The 19,987-nt window shown below is 35.3% G+C and overlaps 1 protein-coding gene and 1 pseudogene across 1 annotated transcript; one reads left to right on the top strand and one right to left on the bottom strand.

The window, feature by feature from the left end:
- Positions 1–3,693: 3,693 nt before the first annotated feature.
- On the top strand, positions 3,694–8,471 carry EULS3 (hydroxyproline-rich glycoprotein family protein). The gene is made up of 4 exons (XM_086232094.1): positions 3,694–4,592; positions 4,724–4,846; positions 7,741–7,969; positions 8,181–8,471. Coding segments are annotated over exons 1-4 (1,125 nt in total). The 5' UTR covers positions 3,694–3,821; the 3' UTR covers positions 8,183–8,471.
- A 3,513-nt stretch (positions 8,472–11,984) lies between these two features.
- On the bottom strand, positions 11,985–17,798 carry LOC147293382 (putative clathrin assembly protein At5g35200; annotated as a pseudogene).
- Between the last annotated feature and the right edge of the window lie 2,189 nt (positions 17,799–19,987).

The following is a 19,987-nucleotide window of genomic DNA, read 5'->3' as shown; positions in this document are numbered from 1 at the left end:
AATTAGAGCTTAGCATATGTGCTTATAAGTCTTGTGCTTCTCCACCCATTGCCAATTGGTTTTGAGTTGGATGCTCTAATTCTATTAAGCTTCACAAAAAATATGTCATAAGTTCACTTGAAGAAAATAGCCAGTCAAAGAGCAAATGTCCTTAACCAACAAAAGGCAACCGTCGAGGCAAACGAACCCAACTCAGTATCCATAACACAACCGTGACAACTGAAGCATTACCAAAATCCACTAGACAGCGAACTGGAATAATATATCAAAATTCACAAATATTAGTGTATGCTTTTAGCAATATCAGCTCAAAATTAAAGAATGGAAAATGCATCGAATACCTGTCAAATCAACCCTTTTTCACATGGATTCCACATAAAAAAAACAAAATGAAAGAAGGAAATGTATGTTGAGCGCCAACCATGCTCTCGTTACCTCACTTCTAGTAAAGCTTCTTCATTGATAAAACACTCTTTCACATGTCTAAGTTTGTTTTGAAGATGTTAAGCAATCAGATGTATCATGATAAACATTTGTGATCCACAAATTAGTTTAAATTTCGAGTTGGTTTATGTGAGACCCTAGAATTTTTCATTTATTTGAAGTTTAAATTATTTTTCTAGAATTTATTTAAGGTCATTACAATTTTTCTACTTATTTTTACAAAATTAGAAAACACACTTAAGTGTTTTTAGATTTATTCGATTAGACTTTCGTGGTTGATTAATTGAAGTGAGACCATATTACGTAGTACTCAACGAAACGAATCAAACGGGACTAATTTGTATTTTTTTGGAGACTCGTGCTAATTATAGTGATTTATGGAAGTTGCATTGAACTTTTGGAAATTAGAAAATTAATTAGAGAAAAATAGGTGAACAAGCACTTTTTAGGACATTTTTCGATTATTTGAAGAAAATGTATAATTGTTGCAAAAATCGAGACCATAGAAAAATATTGTCGAACATCACCATGTTAACAGATTTTTGATCGAACGACAATATAATTTCCGGTGAATTTCAAAAAATAATAGAGAAAGCATGAAAAATAATTCAAAAAGAAATTAGAAAATGGGATCTCGATCTCAACTGTCAATCGAATTCGATTGGACGGTGGAGTGCGTGTTAAGAAAAGGCCGGACACATGTCCAGCCAAGGATCGACCTGGACACGTGTCACCTAACCATGCTGCCACTTCTTTTCTTCTTTTCAATCTTCTTATACCAATCATTTTGCTAAGAGTACCCACCTCAATTGCTCAATGTACCCCTCAAAACTCCCTATAAATAGCAGCCTTATTTCCTCCATTTTGCTGCACCACCACTTTGAGAGCTTCTCTGTCTCCCTCACTAGAACTTTTGTAGTACGTTTTACACTTGTTTATAGGGCATACCACTAATTGGGAGGCCATAGATTTGAAATTTATTATTCCGTTAACAAGCTTAAGCTTATATTTTAGAAATAGTTCCTAGTTTAATTTTTGGTCGGATTTTCCTATAAGTTCCCATTAAGGTTTTTACACCAAGGAAATCACAATCAAACATTAGGTTAAACATAGGGATCGAACTCTGTCGATTTTTCGATCCACCCTAAGTAAAGTCTTCGGTAAGGTTCCTTAGATCCCTAAGCTTGTTTAAGTTGTTTTAATTAAAATTGTTTACTTATTAGGATTTAATTTTATGATTAGTTCTAAGTTAAGCAATTTCTTTGTTTGTGATTAAACTAAGGAGGTCTACAACCAAGTAATATTAAGTACTCCTAACCTTATCTTGTGAAGTTTGATTAAAAGCATGATTAGTTAAAGTTGGATTTGTAATAAAATAACTAATTATGCATGATAAATTGAATGATGAAATTGCTACATACTAAATGGGCAATTAGGTAGCATGCAACTAAAGTAATAAAGTTGGATTTATTTAATTACTTTACATCCATGTTTAAATCAAACTTACTTGTTAATTAATCCACCTAATAACAGATTAAGACTACCATGTTAATTAAAGTAACTGAACAACATGATGTCGAAGTCGATCAGTGAGTGAGCATACAAACGCTAGACACTGGACTAGAGCTCTCCCAATCTCTCATGCCCTAACTTGGTCATATTGTTGGACTTTAAGTGGTCAACCTCCATACTTAAACTTAAAATTGGATATAATTAGAAACTCTAAGGGAACCTTGAATATACAGAGACTTTGTCTAAGCTAGACTGGTTTATGGAATTTTAAGAGAATGCATGACCGAAATGGAATGTTATGAAACTCTGTCAAAATTTGCTTTTGACTGAATTATTGTCAGACCTTGAATTTTACAGTTACCCAAAGAAGAGACAAGGACGTTGGTGCTGTAGAACTGCATCATAAAGTTAAGTTTGGACTCCAGATAGAGGGATTCTCACACCCTATCCATTGAGACTTTTTCAATATGTATGTATGATAATACATATTGCTGCCTGCGAAATTGCATCGTTCTTTTTTACATGTTGCATGGTTTTTGTTATGATTATGGATAGATGATTTGAGAGTCAATGATCGTATTTTTATTACCTTGGGTTCGATTACCTAAATTTTCAGAAGAGGTTTGTATGGACGAGCTAGTCGATTTGTCCGTTCGAAAGGCTAGCTTATGAGGTACTTACTAAAGGTCACTACTCTTGTTACGGTAACAAACTTTTACTCAGTAAGTGTGGTTGTTTCTTTATGTGTTTGATTATCAGGTAAGATTTGAATTTGGGTACTCATAATGTTTTGTGAAAGATTGCATGTTCATTATACAAAGTCATGGATTTCGACTTTCATTATCAATATTGGTTATATATTGTGGTGAATCTTCTAACTGTTTTCTCACTACTTGTTTTCTTGCAAATCACCCTTTTGTTGATGATTTGGACAAATTTGTCTAGGCAAGAAACTCTATTATCTTGTCTAGCGTCTGCAAGGTCTCTAGGTCCTTTACTATAATCTTTTGTTGCTACTATTCCTTGCTTTCTCTTATTTTGTTTTTTGTCTTTTGTTAAAATGTAATATATTTCAAACATCTTTTGCATTTTTGGTTGGTGTCTTTATTTTGTAAAATAGTTCTTAAACATGCTCTTTAAAGATATAATGTTTGTGGGAGTTGTTTTGTAAACACCTCTAAATTCTAACTAACAGGTTAGTTTTTTTTTTTTTTTTTGTAAAATATTCCAAAGTGCCCTTATATTAGATTGTATGTATAATTTAACTCTGAGCCAACCCGTATATCAAATCCTTAGGACGAGTGTTGTTGTGGCAATTCCAGATTGGAATGCCATAGTTTCTTGTCCTTATTTTAGTTTAATAACTTCTTTTTATTTGTTGAGGAAAAATTAATGACAAGATTTTTTGAGCAAAAATTACGAAGAAAAATAAGTTTTAAAGGATAGATTGAAGGTTTGCCGGTAGACTGAACGACAACATAAATTTCATATATTTGATAAAAACATTGAAATGATATAAATCAACTTGTAAATTGAGTCAAATTAGACAAAAAAAAAATTGAGTTAAACTTGAGTTGTAATTTACTCAAACCTTTATACTCAAATTTATGTCTAGAATATATACGAAAATGATTAGTATTATAAATTTATTTTCAAAATATATAAGAAAATGATTGGAGCTGCTGTAAAATAAAACATTTCCACCCCTAGCTACAAAGCCTACAATAAGGAAAGTTGTGGAATAAACTGGGAATAATGATTTCTCCAGCCTCCACCTGTAGACCTCACTGCTTGAACCATATAACAATTCACAAATACATAAATCCCTAATTAGAATCCTGATAGAAAGTTGAAAGCATTGGGCAATGGAATTCCCAAATCAAAGGCACCACCAGCACTATCATCATGAGAGGGATGATGAAGACAGACATGATTACCCACCACCACCACCAGGAGCTAATCTGTCTTCCTTTGATCACCCTCCCCCTCCACCACCACATTCATACTATGAAGCAGAAAGACCACCTCCTAGCCAAGTGACCCATGTGTCCCACCACCAACCCCATAATCAGACACAGGATTACCCTTACCCACCACCAGGAACTACTTTCTCTTCCTTTGATCAACCTCCACCTCCACCACCACCTTCATACTATGGAGCAGATCAACCACCACATTCCTACTATGAAGCAGAAAGACCACCTACCCAAGTGACCCATGTCTCCCACCACCACCCCCATCAGCAAATATACCCACCACCAGGAACTACTCTCTCTTCCTTTGATCACCCTCCCACATACCCTCCACCGCCGCCTTCATACTATGGAGCAGATGGTCCACCACCACATACCCAAGTGACCCATATCTCCCATTCCTCCCCCCAAGGCTTTCCCCACCACCAACAACCACCATCAGTCCACTCTTCAAACAACTACCCATCAGAACCTGCCGCTCCTGTTACTGTGCACCATGTTGCCCATGAAGTCCACCATGACCAACAGCCCAATTTGCTCCCCTCTTACCTCTCCAACAAACCTACTTTCAGAGTCTTCTCAAAGGTTGACCCCAATTTCTCTCTCGCCATCAGAGAGGGCAAGGTGGTTCTCGCCCGATCCCATGCCACCGATGACTTCCAAGTGATTACTATTCACTTATCTCCCTCACTTTGATATTTGTTTTATTTTCTCTTTATCACCACTGGGTTTTGCTCATTGCTGCTGATTATGTTAATGGTCTGCTAATTATGTTGTGATTGATTGGGTTGCAGCACTGGTACAAAGATGAGAAGTACAGCACAAGGGTGAAGGATGAGGCGCGCTTCCCTTCCTTTTCTCTGGTTAACAAAGCCACTGGTCAGGCTCTGAAGCATTCCGTCGGAGCCACTCATCCTGTAAGTTATTTTTTTGTTTTTTCTTTAAAATCAGAAGCCTAACTAGTTCTCATGATTATGATAGTTATCCCATATGAGATGCCACTTTAAGGGTTTGTTCATTTCACTTTGATCCGTGTTGACCTGTGGATGTGCTTGGTGATCACATAATTTTTCAGTTTACTTTTTCTTTTGGGTGCTAGGAAGTAATATGTCTTTGATTTCCACAGTTTGTTCCGTATATTAGAGAAAATGGAGTTGCATATTTGCATCCCCAGCATGTAGTGAATCCTTTTCGATGCTAATTTGTCAGCGAGCAGCTCTTAAAAAGAGGGAGGGTGTTTGATTTCCTTTTCCAGTGTTGGACAAGGAATGTGTACAAGTTTCAATTGTTCTTCAGCATTATCTCTTTAGTCCCACTGATTGACCAACAGTGTCACACTTCAGCATACATACATATATGTGTGTGTGTGTGCATTAAATTTTGAAAGCAGAATGATTCGAAATTTCTTTTTCTTACAATAGTTTATGTAACTAGCAAGACTTGGCCAATCATAGTAGATTCAAAAATATTGTTTCCCATTCTTGTAGACTTCTTATGGGGAAGTTTCATTTTCTCTTCCAAACAGAAAGTTCCCTCATTTCTTGGCATCTCTTTCTATTCGTAATTAGTTTAGTCTCTGTAAAGATTTTTAGGACATGTTTGAAGGTGTGCTGCATTAAGAGAGTGTAGATGCCAAGGAAAATCAGGACCCAAAAGAATCTCTGTGCTATAGAGGGTCATGACTAAACTAGTGTCTTAGCCAACGATGAACAACACCAAGAGAGAGTGGTTGTGACAGAATTTGGACCCTTGAGTAGCGCTCCATAGAAACTTTCTATGGTAAAGAGGGGTCAACACACCATGAGAGGGTGGTTATGCCAAAGAGGGTAATGACTAGACATAGGCCATGTATAATGGCATGGGAGTGGATGAACTTTTGGAATAAAGTCAGATTTTGGTCTTCTTTTTGTGAATGTGTATCTTCAGAATTCAAGGATGTTTCTTTATTCTTCTTTTTTAGCTCACTAGATGACGTCTGTGCATTAGTATTGCAGTTGGATTTTGAAATGTTCCATTGCTGGCTTTTTAGTTCTGTTGGACTACTTACCCACAGTTTTGTAGTTTTTTAGAATTAATTAATAAACTGCATGCTTCTCTTCAAAAAAAAAAAAAAAAAAAAACTTGAGATAGACTTTGTGCCAGAGATAACAAACACTAAGAGACAATGATTGTGCTCAAGAGGACTAGATGCCAAAGGGTGCAAGCGTATGAGAAGATACCAAAAGAGTGCAGAAGTGTGAGAAAAAGAGTTGAGAGCTTGGGTGTATTGAGGCTTCATGTTGCGAGATTGAGATTTGTTTATACTGGATTTTCAATCTCCGTCTTTTGTAGACATGGACAAATTTTCCAAACTACATTAATATGTGTGTTCTCTTTTGTCCTTTGTCTTACTTGGATACTTTGTGGGGTGGTTTGACTGATGTGTGTCTGTTTTTTATAAAACAGTTAAACCTCTAAAATACTTGAAAGCAAAATGATTTTTGTTCTCCTGTTGTTTCTCCAAAATGTTAAACAAGTTCCAGATGTTGTCCTTCCAGGTTATTTGCTGTCTCCCTTATCCCCCCAACCCTTTTCTCATGTTTGATGTTGCTCCATGTTTTATCTATCAGTAGTACAACTGTTAAACATAATTCTCCTTCTGAGTTTCCTATAATGTTAAACAAGTTTCAGATGCTCTCTTTTGAGGTTATTTTCTATCTCCCTTATTCCCCCTAACCCCATTTCTCATGTTTGATATTGCTTCATGTTTTATATTTCAGTATGTACAGCTGTTAAACATATATATTGCATCCTTATCTTTGTTTTACTATCATGTATCTCATGTTTGGTGTTCATGACCATGAGTTTTTTCATACTCTTATATTACTGCCCATAATGTTCATCATGTCACATGATGGCAATCAGGCAGACAACATTTATGTTCCTTGTGAGTAACTCACAGTTCTGGAAAAGGTGTGAGGCCTTGATTAGCTGGGAGTGATTCTAGTAGCTTTCAATTTCTTTGTCTAACTTCCATCTCTCCTTATTATTGTTTAAGTATCCCTACAATTTCCAGCACCTAAAAGTCCAGATTTTAACCATAACAGGTTCTGTTCAGACCCTTAATTGTTCTATAATGTTGAAACATAAGATGGTAAAGTTGATATATGCCACTCTTGAGGCTGGATTATTGGTAGTATATGAGTGAAAGCTACTGAAAGACCTTTCATCTTTTTAACTTCTTGTTCATATACTCTGTAATAATAAACACATCTACTCTACTATTGTAGATAGTTGGCAAGATTGACATCCAAATCCCTTAAAGTTTCTTCCTAAACTTGGTATTTTATGGTTCAAAGTAGTATGTTTGTCATTGCTAATATATAGTCCAGATCTAGCAGTTGATTACTATATTAGAGCTTTCTGTCTTACACCATGAATAGCCACTTTAACAAACTATGTAAAGAGGAGAAACCTAAGCCTGAACCAGGTGACCATGGCATTGTCACACCTCCAACTTCTTACCCATATTAACCAAATTAAACTTGACTAAGGCTATCATGAGGGTGCCCCTTTTCATACCCATTTTCAAGCTCTTTTGTGTTGTCCACTGCTTAAGCACGAAATTTACATGTAAGGTCTGTCTCATCTGTACCCGCATTTACAGAATTTGATTTCACATTTTATTACAGATCAGGACATTTTCACAATCTTATGCATACCCAAAGTATATTGCATGTTGATTTCAAATAATGCATGGCTCTTTGTGGATTCTAAAGGTTCTGTGAATTTATCAACAATCAATATTAAATTTGTCCTGTTTCATCTGCAGGTGCAGCTGATACCTTATAATCCAGATTATCTTGATGAGTCGGTACTGTGGTCTGAGAGTGCAGACCTAGGGGATGGTTTCAGGACTATTAGGATGGTTAATAATATTCGCCTTAATGTGGATGCTTTTCATGGTGATAAGAAATCTGGGGGCGTACATGATGGCACTACCATAGTCCTGTGGCAATGGAACAAAGGAGATAACCAGAGATGGAAGATTGTACCTTATTGTAAGTTTTCGACATATAACAAGCAAGGGCAAGCACTTTCCTCACAAAGTTTTCTAAACAATATTGTATCACTCATAAGTCATAAAAGTCCTGATAAAGAGGCTTAGTGGTTGTAGTATGAGATTCTTTTCTGCCTCAAGTGTCTCAACTGCTTCCAAATTTTGTTTTGATTGTTTTATCAACTAATTTCTTCCCTCCTTTAATGATGCAGGATCCTTTTGCAGCAACTGCCATGCTTTATCGTGACATTTTGTGCTTAAAAAATGTATGAGTTGGGAGGACTACATCTAGTTCTCACTGTGAGTGATTCGACTTTGTATGTTCATTATGTGTGAAAATATTAATGTGTGGAGTGTGGTTAAGTGTCAACTGTCAACTACTGCAACTACGGCTCATATGTATAAGTTAGTGTGGTACTTATCAAACACACAAATTGGTTATTATTATTATTTACTAAAATTTATTGACATAATTATCTACTAATGCTGTAGAATTTCTGCAATGCTTAACATTTTCCTTTGTCCTCATTACTTGTTTCCACTGCTTAAACTCTTATAGTTGTACCTTGTGGGATCAATCATAGAAGCATAGTTTGAGTGTTAGTGTGTAACAATTACATATTTTTGTGCTTTGGTATATTAAATAGTTTAAATTCCATAGGTTTGATGTATTTTATTTTTACTACATAGAAGCTGAATGCGTAGATTCACCAAAACATTTGGTTTACAATTTTCGCATTGGATATTGAAATAAAACTTTTTTTTTTTTTTTTAAGGATACGAAACTTTTTAGATAATCATTGCACAGTTTTAAGTTTCAAATATAGTAAGGTTTATAGTTTTATAATCATAATATAAATGACACAATTCTTGTAGTCTTTTCGACAAAAAAGGATGTTGAAAAGTAAGAACACGAGAGGGAAAGAGATGAAAGAATTCGGTTTTTGTTTTTCCTTCATATTTATTAGGGTTGACAATTTTTTCAACCCAAGCTCGTGCTCCTCCAAACTCCATATAAGTTTAAATGTCCAAGTTGGTTTCTTGTCCTCGATCCAGTCTAGTAACTTATTTTTATTTGTTAAGGAGAAATTGATGACAAGATTTCAACTATTGGTAAATACAAGAGCTACTCAAATACATCCCTAAAACCTTTTTTCCAAATATATATTTCAGAACTCAAAAGTCAAAACCCACCAATCTTTCCCTAGGGTTTCTTTTTTGGGTCAAAAATTGTTAAAACTATAATTTTGTGGCTGCTGGGATTCGAGCCCAGGTCTTCACTATAATCCAACAAGTGAAGGTCGTGTACTCCTTTGTGTCTAATTCGAACATGCTCTTCAAATTACTGAAACAAAGTAATTCTCACAAAATTGCATACTATTATTAGTACGTTCTACTCAATTTCTTTCCTGTTTGTTTTTTTTTATATGAGCTTTCCACTTCTCAAAGGTAGGAAATCCTTCATTTTTAAGTCAGCAACGAATCGACGTTAGTAGTGGCAGAGCCACAATTTCATCATAAAAGGGCCATGATAAAAAAGTGTCTACCAAATTTTCTAGCTGCAAGAAATGCCATGTTTACAAACGGTAAGTACCTTCAGGTCCTCTGCTATGGCACTAATCAACTGCCCTAATAACTTAATAAGCTTTTGGAAATTATCTCCGTCTTCCAAATATTAACTTCAAAATCAAAATAAGTTTTAATGAGAAGATATGTACTCTCTCTACCAAATAATCAACAAAGCTTGAATCTAATGGGGTTAAGAGATCTAAGTGCAGAAATGAGCTAGTGAGCAAATTACAGAGCATATAGGCCAAATGAGAATGGTTCAAACTTCTCAAACCTTTCTGTCTCTTTTGAGAAGATTAGCATATTCATGTAGGCTGAGAAGATTACTACAAGTTCCATCTATCAAACATTTTGGTTGCCTCTCTCCATTGTTATTTTCAGTTTTTCATTATTTCTTTCTACTGGCTACAATAGCCAATGAAGTGACTTCTAGTCACTGAAACATTGGGTAGTAATCTATGGTTACTGGATACAATAAATCGTTGAGCATTAATCAATGAACACATAACACTTAAATGCATGCAGACACAATAAAAAAGGACAACAATTTCATTTTTATTGAGAATACAAATACTAAGACAATCTATGGTTTTGAGAATGACGTTGTTTGATTTTTAGAGGTCAAAAAATTGTTAATTATTTTGATATGTCTTAATAAGCTCTTGGGGCAAGTCCAAGTGGCTGGTGAGGTGAGCAAAGGTGAGGAAATGGGTTAGGACTAGGATAAGTTAAGTGTTTGATCCCTTATGGCGAAACCTGAAAAAAATATTATCTCCAAAGTTGTTGTGCCAATTACTGGTATATTTTACATGTTTGTGCCACACTTCATTACTAATTTGTTGTAGACTGAAGTTTAACCGGGTAATGTAATTGTTCAGTGACATAGTTAGAAATATATGTACGGGACGGCAAAAATATGTATAAAATATTTATGTGTATTATTCAGAATATTTGCTCTAAAAGTACAGTGAACAATTCGAATATAATATATATATTTTTTTAAATTTAATTTTTTTATTAAAAAAAAGGGAATAATATGTAAAAAATACAGAATAATATGTGTATTATACGTTTATATTGAAACATACGTGTTTTTTTTTTTTTTCCATATCTTTTGAAAAATATAGAAAACAAAAGTTTTGTTTCAAAAATACGTACGTACGCATATTATACGTGAATTTACTAACTATGTTCAATGAGCAGCAAAGCTGAAAGACACAGGGAGTATTGGGCATTAATCTGTGCATGATGGATAATTATTACAAGTAAATGCAGAGAAATTTGAAAATGATGAAATTTTTGGGTAGTATTATTGCTTTCATGCATGTAGGTTATATGTATGTTTCGGTTTCTAAATATGAATGGAGCATGTGTGAGATTCACTTACGCTGATTGTGGACAATAAATTATGCTACGTGGATAAAAACAAATTAAAAAGATTGTAGCCTAGTTCTTCCTTTCTAGGATTCACCAAATAATGTAAGAAGGAATTTCGACTTACAGCCTAATAAATAATTAGCTGGTTAGAAATTATAAGGTTAGAAATTAGAACTCATAACTCGAAGGAAATGAGGGGTGAGAAGTGAGTTAAGTGACAGGGAAGGAGTGTGAACTAAACAAATCTACAATAGGAGAAGATGAGGCCGAGAATTGGGAAAGAACGAGATGAGAGATGAGGCCGAGAATTGGGAAAGAAAGAGAGGTGGGAGGAGGGAGGAGAGAGGAGGGAGGAGGGAGAGGTGGGGATGAACGAGATAATTTTTTATATTTAATATTAATTTTTTTTAATATAATAGTTTAACTATCTATTTCTAATTTCTTTTTTGTTTATTTTGTTTGTCCATGTGGCATATTTTATCTTGCATGTCAGAATAAATGAGTCCCACACATGCCACGTAGTCAAAATTAACAGAAAAGTTAAAAGAAAGGTCATATTGCAATTTTTATAAATTTAATGTTCCACATTGAAACGTTTTGAACATCGGGTGCCAAATTGAAAAACGACCTATATTTAAGGGGTACAAAGTGAAATTGATCCTATAAATAAATAAAATTCAAAGTAAGCTCATATATTAATAAATAAAATATTGTCGCCCCGTTAATTAAAATCTAAGAAGTTAGAATAAAAATTTGTGCCTGTTTGATAATTGGCTACTGGCCAAGGAAAGAAGCAATTGACACCTAGGAAGTTGGAATGCCAAATTCATCTATATATTCACTCTTAATAAATCACATGAGGAATGAGAGGCCGAATGGGTTGAACTTTGACCACTCAGTATGCACGACTACATGAACCTACGAGCACACGCACATGCATGAGAGAGAGAGAGAGAGAGAGTTCATAACTCGGAGCACTGATGCTTCAACTGCAAAATGTCTCAGACCTTGGGGGAAAAATGCTTACCAACTCTCCACCTGGGATCTACTAAATGAGACCATAGTTCGAATTAATTCGGAGGTGGATGTGAATAACTCTGCTATATAGTGAAGGGATTCCCAGAAAAACTATTTGTTGGATTATGACCCATGCTGGGTGACTGTTGTTGCTGCTGCTGCAACATCATGAAATATTGTTGTTGTTGGGCCATGGCTGCCAGTTGTACATTAGTTGAGCTTGAGGGTGTTACTTTGTTGGAAGCATAAAATGGGTCTAGCTGTTGGGCCATGACACCCATTTGCATGTCACTTGGGGGTGCTGCATTGCTGGAAGCAAATAATGGGCCTTGTTGTTGGGCCATGACAACCATTTGCATGTTATTGGCTGGGGGTGTTGCATTGCTGGAAGCAAGAAATAGGGAACTAAATTCATCAAAAGGGTTAGAGGGGGTCTGTCCATGATGGTAGAACCCATTCTGATTTGGTGTACTTGTCATTGCACTATCATACAGACTGTCCAGTGTCAATCTGTCCAGCCCACCAGCCTGCACATATTTGAAGAAAGAATCAATAATGACCAAAAGAAATGATACTCTAGTCATATGCATAAATACCTATTACCATGGCCACTATCATCCACCTACACCTGCTTGAAACATATAAAGATGTTGTGTTCGGATATATTATAATCTAGGGGATATTATAACATGTTATGTTGTTATACTATGAATCTAGATTATTGATTAGATGAATTCTTATTTTAACATGTAATGTTAGATTGAGAGTTTGACAATATAGCATATCAGATATATGATAAGAGAACATTATTTTATAATCCGGTACCCTATTTAGATACTTTTACCACGAACTGTAATCTTCGACTTTTTCCAACCATGATATACACCACCTATGTATAAAAATCATAAGGGAAAATTCAAAAAGCAAAACAACATCACAGAAATCATTACTGGTTAGCAGAAAATTAAGTGGAAATTCAGTGCCTCAAAATAAAGCACAAAATGATATAAAAATGAATCGCTGAGTTGAGTACAGTGCTTGAAGCTTGGGACTATAAATGTGTCCTTCAGATATGATAAACATCACATAAGATGTTCATCATGGAGCCATCAAATTAACATAGAAGATATCATCGAATATGCAAGGGGACATCAATTGAGTAAATGGACAAATGCACCAGATCCTAACAATGGAACAAAATGAAGAAGCTAAGAAGAGCAAAATGAGGACCTATAAAGAGATGATCGAGTGTAACATAAACATGGTACAAACTACAAACAACTAACCCCATAGATGATGGCTGATATGATCCCTGCATATAAATCTTACATGACAATTGAGGATGAATTGAATAACAATACATCTTGAATTGAAAGGCCCAAGTATTAATGGAGTGATCCTAAAATAGTGTGAGCAAATGGCAAGACTTACCAATTTAGTCTCTGCAACTGCAACTCCATTAGAACTTGGTGCTGGAAAATGCGCCTCCCAGCTAGAGTCTGTGCATGTCGAATTGAGTCCATCTGATATGGAATCTGATGGATTTTCTGTGACAAGATGCAGAGGGAACTTAAACAGTATATCCTTAAACACTTTATGTTAACATATTTCAGTTTTAAAATAAAGGAAAACAAGTTACCAAATTGAACATTTGCAAGTGGGAGGGAATTTTTCTCATCTGATTCTGATGTTACCGGAATTAAGTCATCAAAGTCCTGGTAGAATGACAAGATCAGCTGAGTGCAGGAAATAAAAAGTTAATTATATATTAATAAAGTTTATTGGTTTACCACTTTTCCTAAAAGCTTAAGCTATTAGGATGCGAGCCAACAATTATTTTATTCTAACATATACTGCTCATAAAAGCATTTACCAGAAGGTCAGCAATTTGTGATGTGGCAGCAGCCTCACTCTGGTCACTCCTTGGTGGTTCGGGGACTGTCCCATCATCATTTGATTTTTCTTCAATATTATCATTCTGCTTATGGTCAGTCAACAAATCACTTTCCACCGGAGCAGCATCTTGCTCATGATTGTCCTGATCACAAGTTATGCTGTTAATTAGCTGCATGACTAGCAATGCATCGAGCATTAGCTTATGAAGGAAATCAATGGAACATTTAATATCTGCAATATATGGTTCACTCTCAAGGTTCCAACAAGATGCCTTTGTCACATTTTAACAATTGCCTAATCTAAATCCATTTTTTCAGACACTCCACTTTAAATTGTGGGGAGTGCATTACAAGATAGCCCCAGAAAAAGGAGAGTTGAAGCATCATACTGGTGTATATTGAAGCATTGGAATGCAGGGAGCCTCCTTCACATAGTCTTCCATAGTGTTCACGAATGAAATAGGGGGCTGCAGTTATAGATGCTATCTATAATGAGAAACCAATTGAAGAGCACTAAAAAATACAGGATTACAAAGTCACATTAAAAAGGTCCAACCTGTTGAATTTTAACGAAATTTATCCCTCGTCCAAAATTAAGGCTTCTGCAGACCTCAAAGAACTCAGATAACCTCTCTGCCTACAGCAACATAAATATTTTCCAATTTTGAATCTTAACTATATATGAGATTTTCGAAGGACAACAAAAGGCAATGTATCGAACAAATCATGTACCTGACATATCGACTTCTTATAAATTTCAAGTGCTCTAACTGCATCATCATGCTGCATCTCAAAAAACTGCCAAAAAATAAAGTGAGTCCTAAATTGATGTTTCATGGAAACTAGGAAGAACACAAAATCCCATCATATCTCCCAGAAAAATCCAAGGCACACCTTGTCAACCAAATTGACAACACCATCCGTAATTGCAGCATACAACTTAGCACTTTCACTTGCAACCTGATGGAGGAACACCATAAGGAGGTAAAATAAAATGATATAGTTAATTACAATATTGCAGTTTTGATAACTCTTACCATTGTAAGGGCACACTGAATCAAGCAATTAGATACAGTTCCCTCCAGTGGCTGCAAATTGGCACACCTTCAGTTTTTCAGTAATTACAAATATGGCATGCTTAGATCTTTATATATATATATATATATATATATATATATAAACAGATACCTTGTTAAGTATATAAAGGGTTAAATACATAAAATTGGAGGACAAGATGTCCATCAATTTTCAACAGAAGGAACCAAAAGTATTAGAAGAAATACATCCACTATCAATGACTCCCATTCAATCAAGATGGATTGAAAAGAATAAAACAATGAAAACACATAAGAAATGAAGATGATGACATGGAAATTTCAAAGAGGATAAAGCACAGCTACCAGAAAACATGGATTTGTCACCTGGCAATCAAGAAGGCGAGAAAGAAGCTGTTGCAAGGCAGGTAATTGCCTTAGTAAGAGTGGGGTATCAAGCTCCTTAGTTCTCTGTGAACAATGTATCAAATGTATCAAATCTTTATTCTAAACACCACCACAAAAGTGGCAATATAATATGAAATAGCATAAAAACAACATGAAACCATTGTAGTATGGTCAAACATTACCAGAACAGAATAAGTTAAACAGCATCAGACTTTACCTTGATATACAAAGTACATGTAAACATATTGAAAAGCACACATAAGTTTCAATTCAAACTGCATACCGAGTGATCTCTCTGAACATCATACTTCAATACGCGGAAGCACTCCAGGCGCTCTTCGAGATATGATGCATATCTACGAACCATGTAAGAATGATCCCATGCTTCATGCCAAAATACCTCCATAGTCAGTTACCCCTACTGAAAACCCTCAGCAAACAAGAAAAGATAACAGAAGGAGTAGTAGTGTAGTACCACTTGTACTTGATTCATCCCTTAAATGATCTATATTCAGTATATGACCTCTACTCCAGCTATATTTGAGTAGAGCATCAAAAAATGTATCATCAACTTCCCTCATAGCACGGTGTACAACAATCACGGTTTTCAGTGCTACCTAAGCATACAGTAGAAGCTGAGATTTTTTGTATTCATATACTAACCAAATAAGGGGATGTCCATTGCAGAGGGAAATCATCATAAACAAGAATCATATGGAGTTTGAAGCAGGAATATAAGCAATAAAACAACATTCGCAATAGACAATGATGAGTTATAGTTCTTTTGCTGCCAGGATGAATAGCTTTCAAGAATATTGCAATAAAATATAAAAGGGCCAGAACGGCTGAATTAGATGCTTGGTGCACAGGACCCCCAAGGATTAGTACCAAACTGGTACTGAAACCTTGATTCAGGAGAGTGGAACAGTAACAGCTCCAAACATGGGGAGCTAATATCTTCTCCTAATGAGCATATCTTTAATTTAACTCAAGATGTTGAAAGATATTATAGAAGAATCTAAAGTGAAAAAGACATTGACAAAGATGGCAAGAGATTATGGTTCAACAACTCAACAAAGTACTATCCATACATTTTGATCTACTAGACATGTTATCACTCCACAGTCCCCAAAAGCCATCTTTAGTGAATGGACCAGATCATATTCCTTCAACTTCTATTTCTTGTGTCCAAAGCTGCAATACTTAAAATTAAATATATGGGAGTAGGGGTGAAAATTTTCAGCTTAACATCATTATACGACACAAGTCTAACACGAAATTAACAAAGTTATGATTGACAATTCCATGACCAAAACATGAAATCATACGAAACAGGTTGGGCTAGTGTAGGATCTTAATAATCCGATTTGATGTCATAAATCTGATTAACTAGTGTTGAATGAGGAAAATTTTTTCTTTTTCATTTATTTTCCATTTCTTGATCTTGTATTGTATGAACCTTTGCTACCTCTATGTGACTATGTGACACAATTAATATAACACAACTCAATTGCTACCCTTAGTACTCATTCATTATGTTTCAGACTTTCAGTATAAGGTAGAAAATCAGTTGAATTTGAAAAGAAAAAGTATATCCTATAAGCCGCTGAAAACAGTACTATAGTGGATTCATTTATTAGATTATGCATATTATATATTTTTTATTCACCCGATGTTAATTAATCATATTTCATTTACATGCTCTCTCTCAACCTCTTTAGATACTACTTCACTATGCACTGCAGCAAGCAATAAAAAAATGAAGAAAGGATCATTAGGAGCACCTTCCAATTGCGAGTCTTAGAAAGACGCCTGGCAAGACCATGTATGCAATAAACAACTTCAGCGCGAGGTCTTGAAGATGAAACTGCACGTAGTATAGCTGGAAACACAAGAGCATAAGCATATCTAACTACCTAAGAAATAAAAGTAAGTGCACAAACAAAATGTTTTGGAACTCAAGTTTACTTGAAAACCAACTCAACATAGTTAATCTATATATATATATGACTCACAATTTACATAACAAAATTGTCATTTTCCCAATTGACATATTAGATATTTCAAATAACTCATTGCTGCAATTTCTCTACACATATCCATGCAATTAAAACATAAAAAAGTTGAAAACTTTTCATGTAGAATAAAACAAGAAAATTGAACGCTCCACTTCCTTATCAACGGAAAATTTGCATAACATGGATCAAAATGTATCCAATACCATAGCTAAAGGAACTCTACATAACATGCACGTTTGGAAAGAAAGAAAAATGTTTCACACACTTGCAACATGTTTCTCCTTTGGCAATACTCCATCATGATTTGTGGCCTTGGAAATGGCAGCATCCAATACCTGCAGTACACATATATTATATCTCTTTCAAGATTTATCGATCATAAAGCAAAAGGCATGATAAACTATGATGCTGACATGCTGTAAAATTACCTTGAAATCACCATTGGCTTTCGCCAATCCTACTGTTTTCAAAGCTTTTCTTAAGCTTTGCTGACTGCCAGGGCCTGCTGCCATTCTCTTTTAAGAGAATCTATATGATTCTCTAATTAATCCCGAAAGAAATAATACTGACCAAACTGAAGAAACTTCTAGCAATTTAACATACGAAATATAGTTAATTGCATTATCTTCCATGAAGTAATATTGCGGAACAATGTCAGATCACTATGTTTAAGGAGAAATTCATTCATGTATACCACATTCCTCTCACAATATCTGGACATGTGACTAGCACATGAGGAGCGACTGTCATAGAACCGTTGCAGGAATTTTTCATGTTAATTTAGGGGAGTAAATAAAGAAATGTATACACAAATACAGGTCAAATTCTTAAAGTGAAACAAACAAACTAATATACCAATGCGCATGCATTGAACTGTTTCAAAATACCAATGTGCATGCAGATCTTTATCAAATAACAATAATTCAGTTCAAATTGTATAGCATAAACAATGATCAAGAATACAAGTTAAAGAATTGGCTACTTTATCACGAATTGAAACCAAAAGTAATTGAAACCAAAATTAATTGAAACAAATTAAGAATGTACAAAAAGAAACGCCATACCAAGTCATTTCCATTTCCCATACATATATACATGCATGCAAATATACATATCTGATGTCCAAATATATACATATATATATATATGTATATGTAAATGAATTCCATGGTAGAAAAATTAAGAAGCCATGTGATCACCAGGTTTTGATCGCCTTCTGGAGAGAGGCAGTGATTGGAAAACGGCAAGAGGTAGACTGGAAAATTGTACGGAAGAACAAACGCCTTACTTTCAACCTTTTTTTTCTTAGAGATGTGAAAAGGCCTGTGCATCATATACATGGCACACGTGGAGGTAGGATGCAGCTGCCAGAATTACCCTCCGTGACATTTTCTTTCTTTTGTTTTTTGTTTTTCAAAATGAAAAAATATTTCTCTTGTAATTTAAAACTCAAAACGGGTGTTTTTCTTTTGAGCTATTCATCATTGTACTGTTTTGTAACTAAAAACGTGTGAATTTGTGTTAATGAGAATTTATTTAGTGAAAGAATCTAGGCATCTATCCCAAAACTAATTGGCAATTGGAGGAGTAGCATTCTGATACCATGAAGGAATCTAAGCATACATCCCAAAACTAATTGACAATGGGAGAAGTAGCTCAAACCCTTATAAGCCACTAAGAAATGTTATACTTTTCCAATGTGAGACAACACTCCACATTCTCATATTTAGGACCACATCATGATACTGTGTTGAGAAAAACTTGTGTTAAGATGTGATGGTAAACTCCTAGTAGACTTGGCAAAAACACATACGACCTGATAACATGACACGACATACAAATTTCTGAGTTTGGATTCGAGGTTATAGAGTCGGGTTAATATCAGTGTCACCCGTTAGTGACCCGTTAAGATAACGGTTCGGGTCGGGTGATTTCACGAGTCACCCGTTTCACGCGATAAGGAATGACATTTTACTAAATTTTCAGCTTATCCTAAAATCCCTAACCTATTCAAACATAAGTTACATACCTCATTTCATTTTTTAGTTTTTATCACTGTCACCTCTCTCTCTCTCTGTATTCTCTCTCTCTAGCCGTGTAGGGTAGCGGGGGTGGGCGTGGGAGGTTTTGGGTCGAGCTAGGGGGGTTGGTGGGCACATGAGGGAGTTGGGAGGTTGGGTGGACTAGGGGCTACGGGGGAAGAGGGGGAAATCGAGGGTGGGAAGAAGGGAGGACTAGAGGAGGTCGGATCGGGGGGAGGGAGTCAATCTATGTTATGTAATTTTTTTTAATTTAAAATTATTTTTTTCAGGTGAAATGGGTTGTATCGGGTTCACCAGTTAGCACTAACAGATTGTGTCGGGTTTACCCAAACCTGCAAAACATAACTTGTTTGCCAAGTCTAACTCCTAGAGATTCTTGTTGGCCAAAAAAAAAAAAAAACTCTTAGAGATTCTTCAGTAGGGTACATGTATTGTATGACCTCCAATTATACAATGGCATGTGTTTCAGGGGCGGCCTTGAGATTTCGGGGCTCGAGGCAAACAATATAAATGAGGTCATCGTCATCTCGTTCTTCATACACACTCACGTAGTTTATTTTTTCATAAATGCTCCAAAAATTCATTATAATAATTCAAAATAAAAATTATAATATAACAAAACATATAGCAAACTACATATATCCCAAACAAAAGTTTCG

Source organism: Dryas octopetala, chromosome 2 (genome assembly GCF_963921425.1).
Source record: "Dryas octopetala chromosome 2, drDryOcto1.1, whole genome shotgun sequence".
NCBI lineage: Eukaryota > Viridiplantae > Streptophyta > Magnoliopsida > Rosales > Rosaceae > Dryas > Dryas octopetala.
The sequence above is the reverse complement of the archived record's forward strand: the minus strand, read 5'-3'. Positions and strand labels throughout refer to the sequence as shown.

Excerpts from the sequence above, each read along its gene's own strand:
- EULS3 (XM_086232094.1), top strand. The coding sequence starts at position 3,822 with ATGGAATTCCCAAATCAAAGGCACCACCAGCACTATCATCATGAGAGG. Across the intron at positions 4,593-4,723 it reads ATGCCACCGATGACTTCCAA|CACTGGTACAAAGATGAGAA; the intron begins GTGATTACTATT and ends ATTGGGTTGCAG. Across the intron at positions 4,847-7,740 it reads CCGTCGGAGCCACTCATCCT|GTGCAGCTGATACCTTATAA; the intron begins GTAAGTTATTTT and ends TTTCATCTGCAG.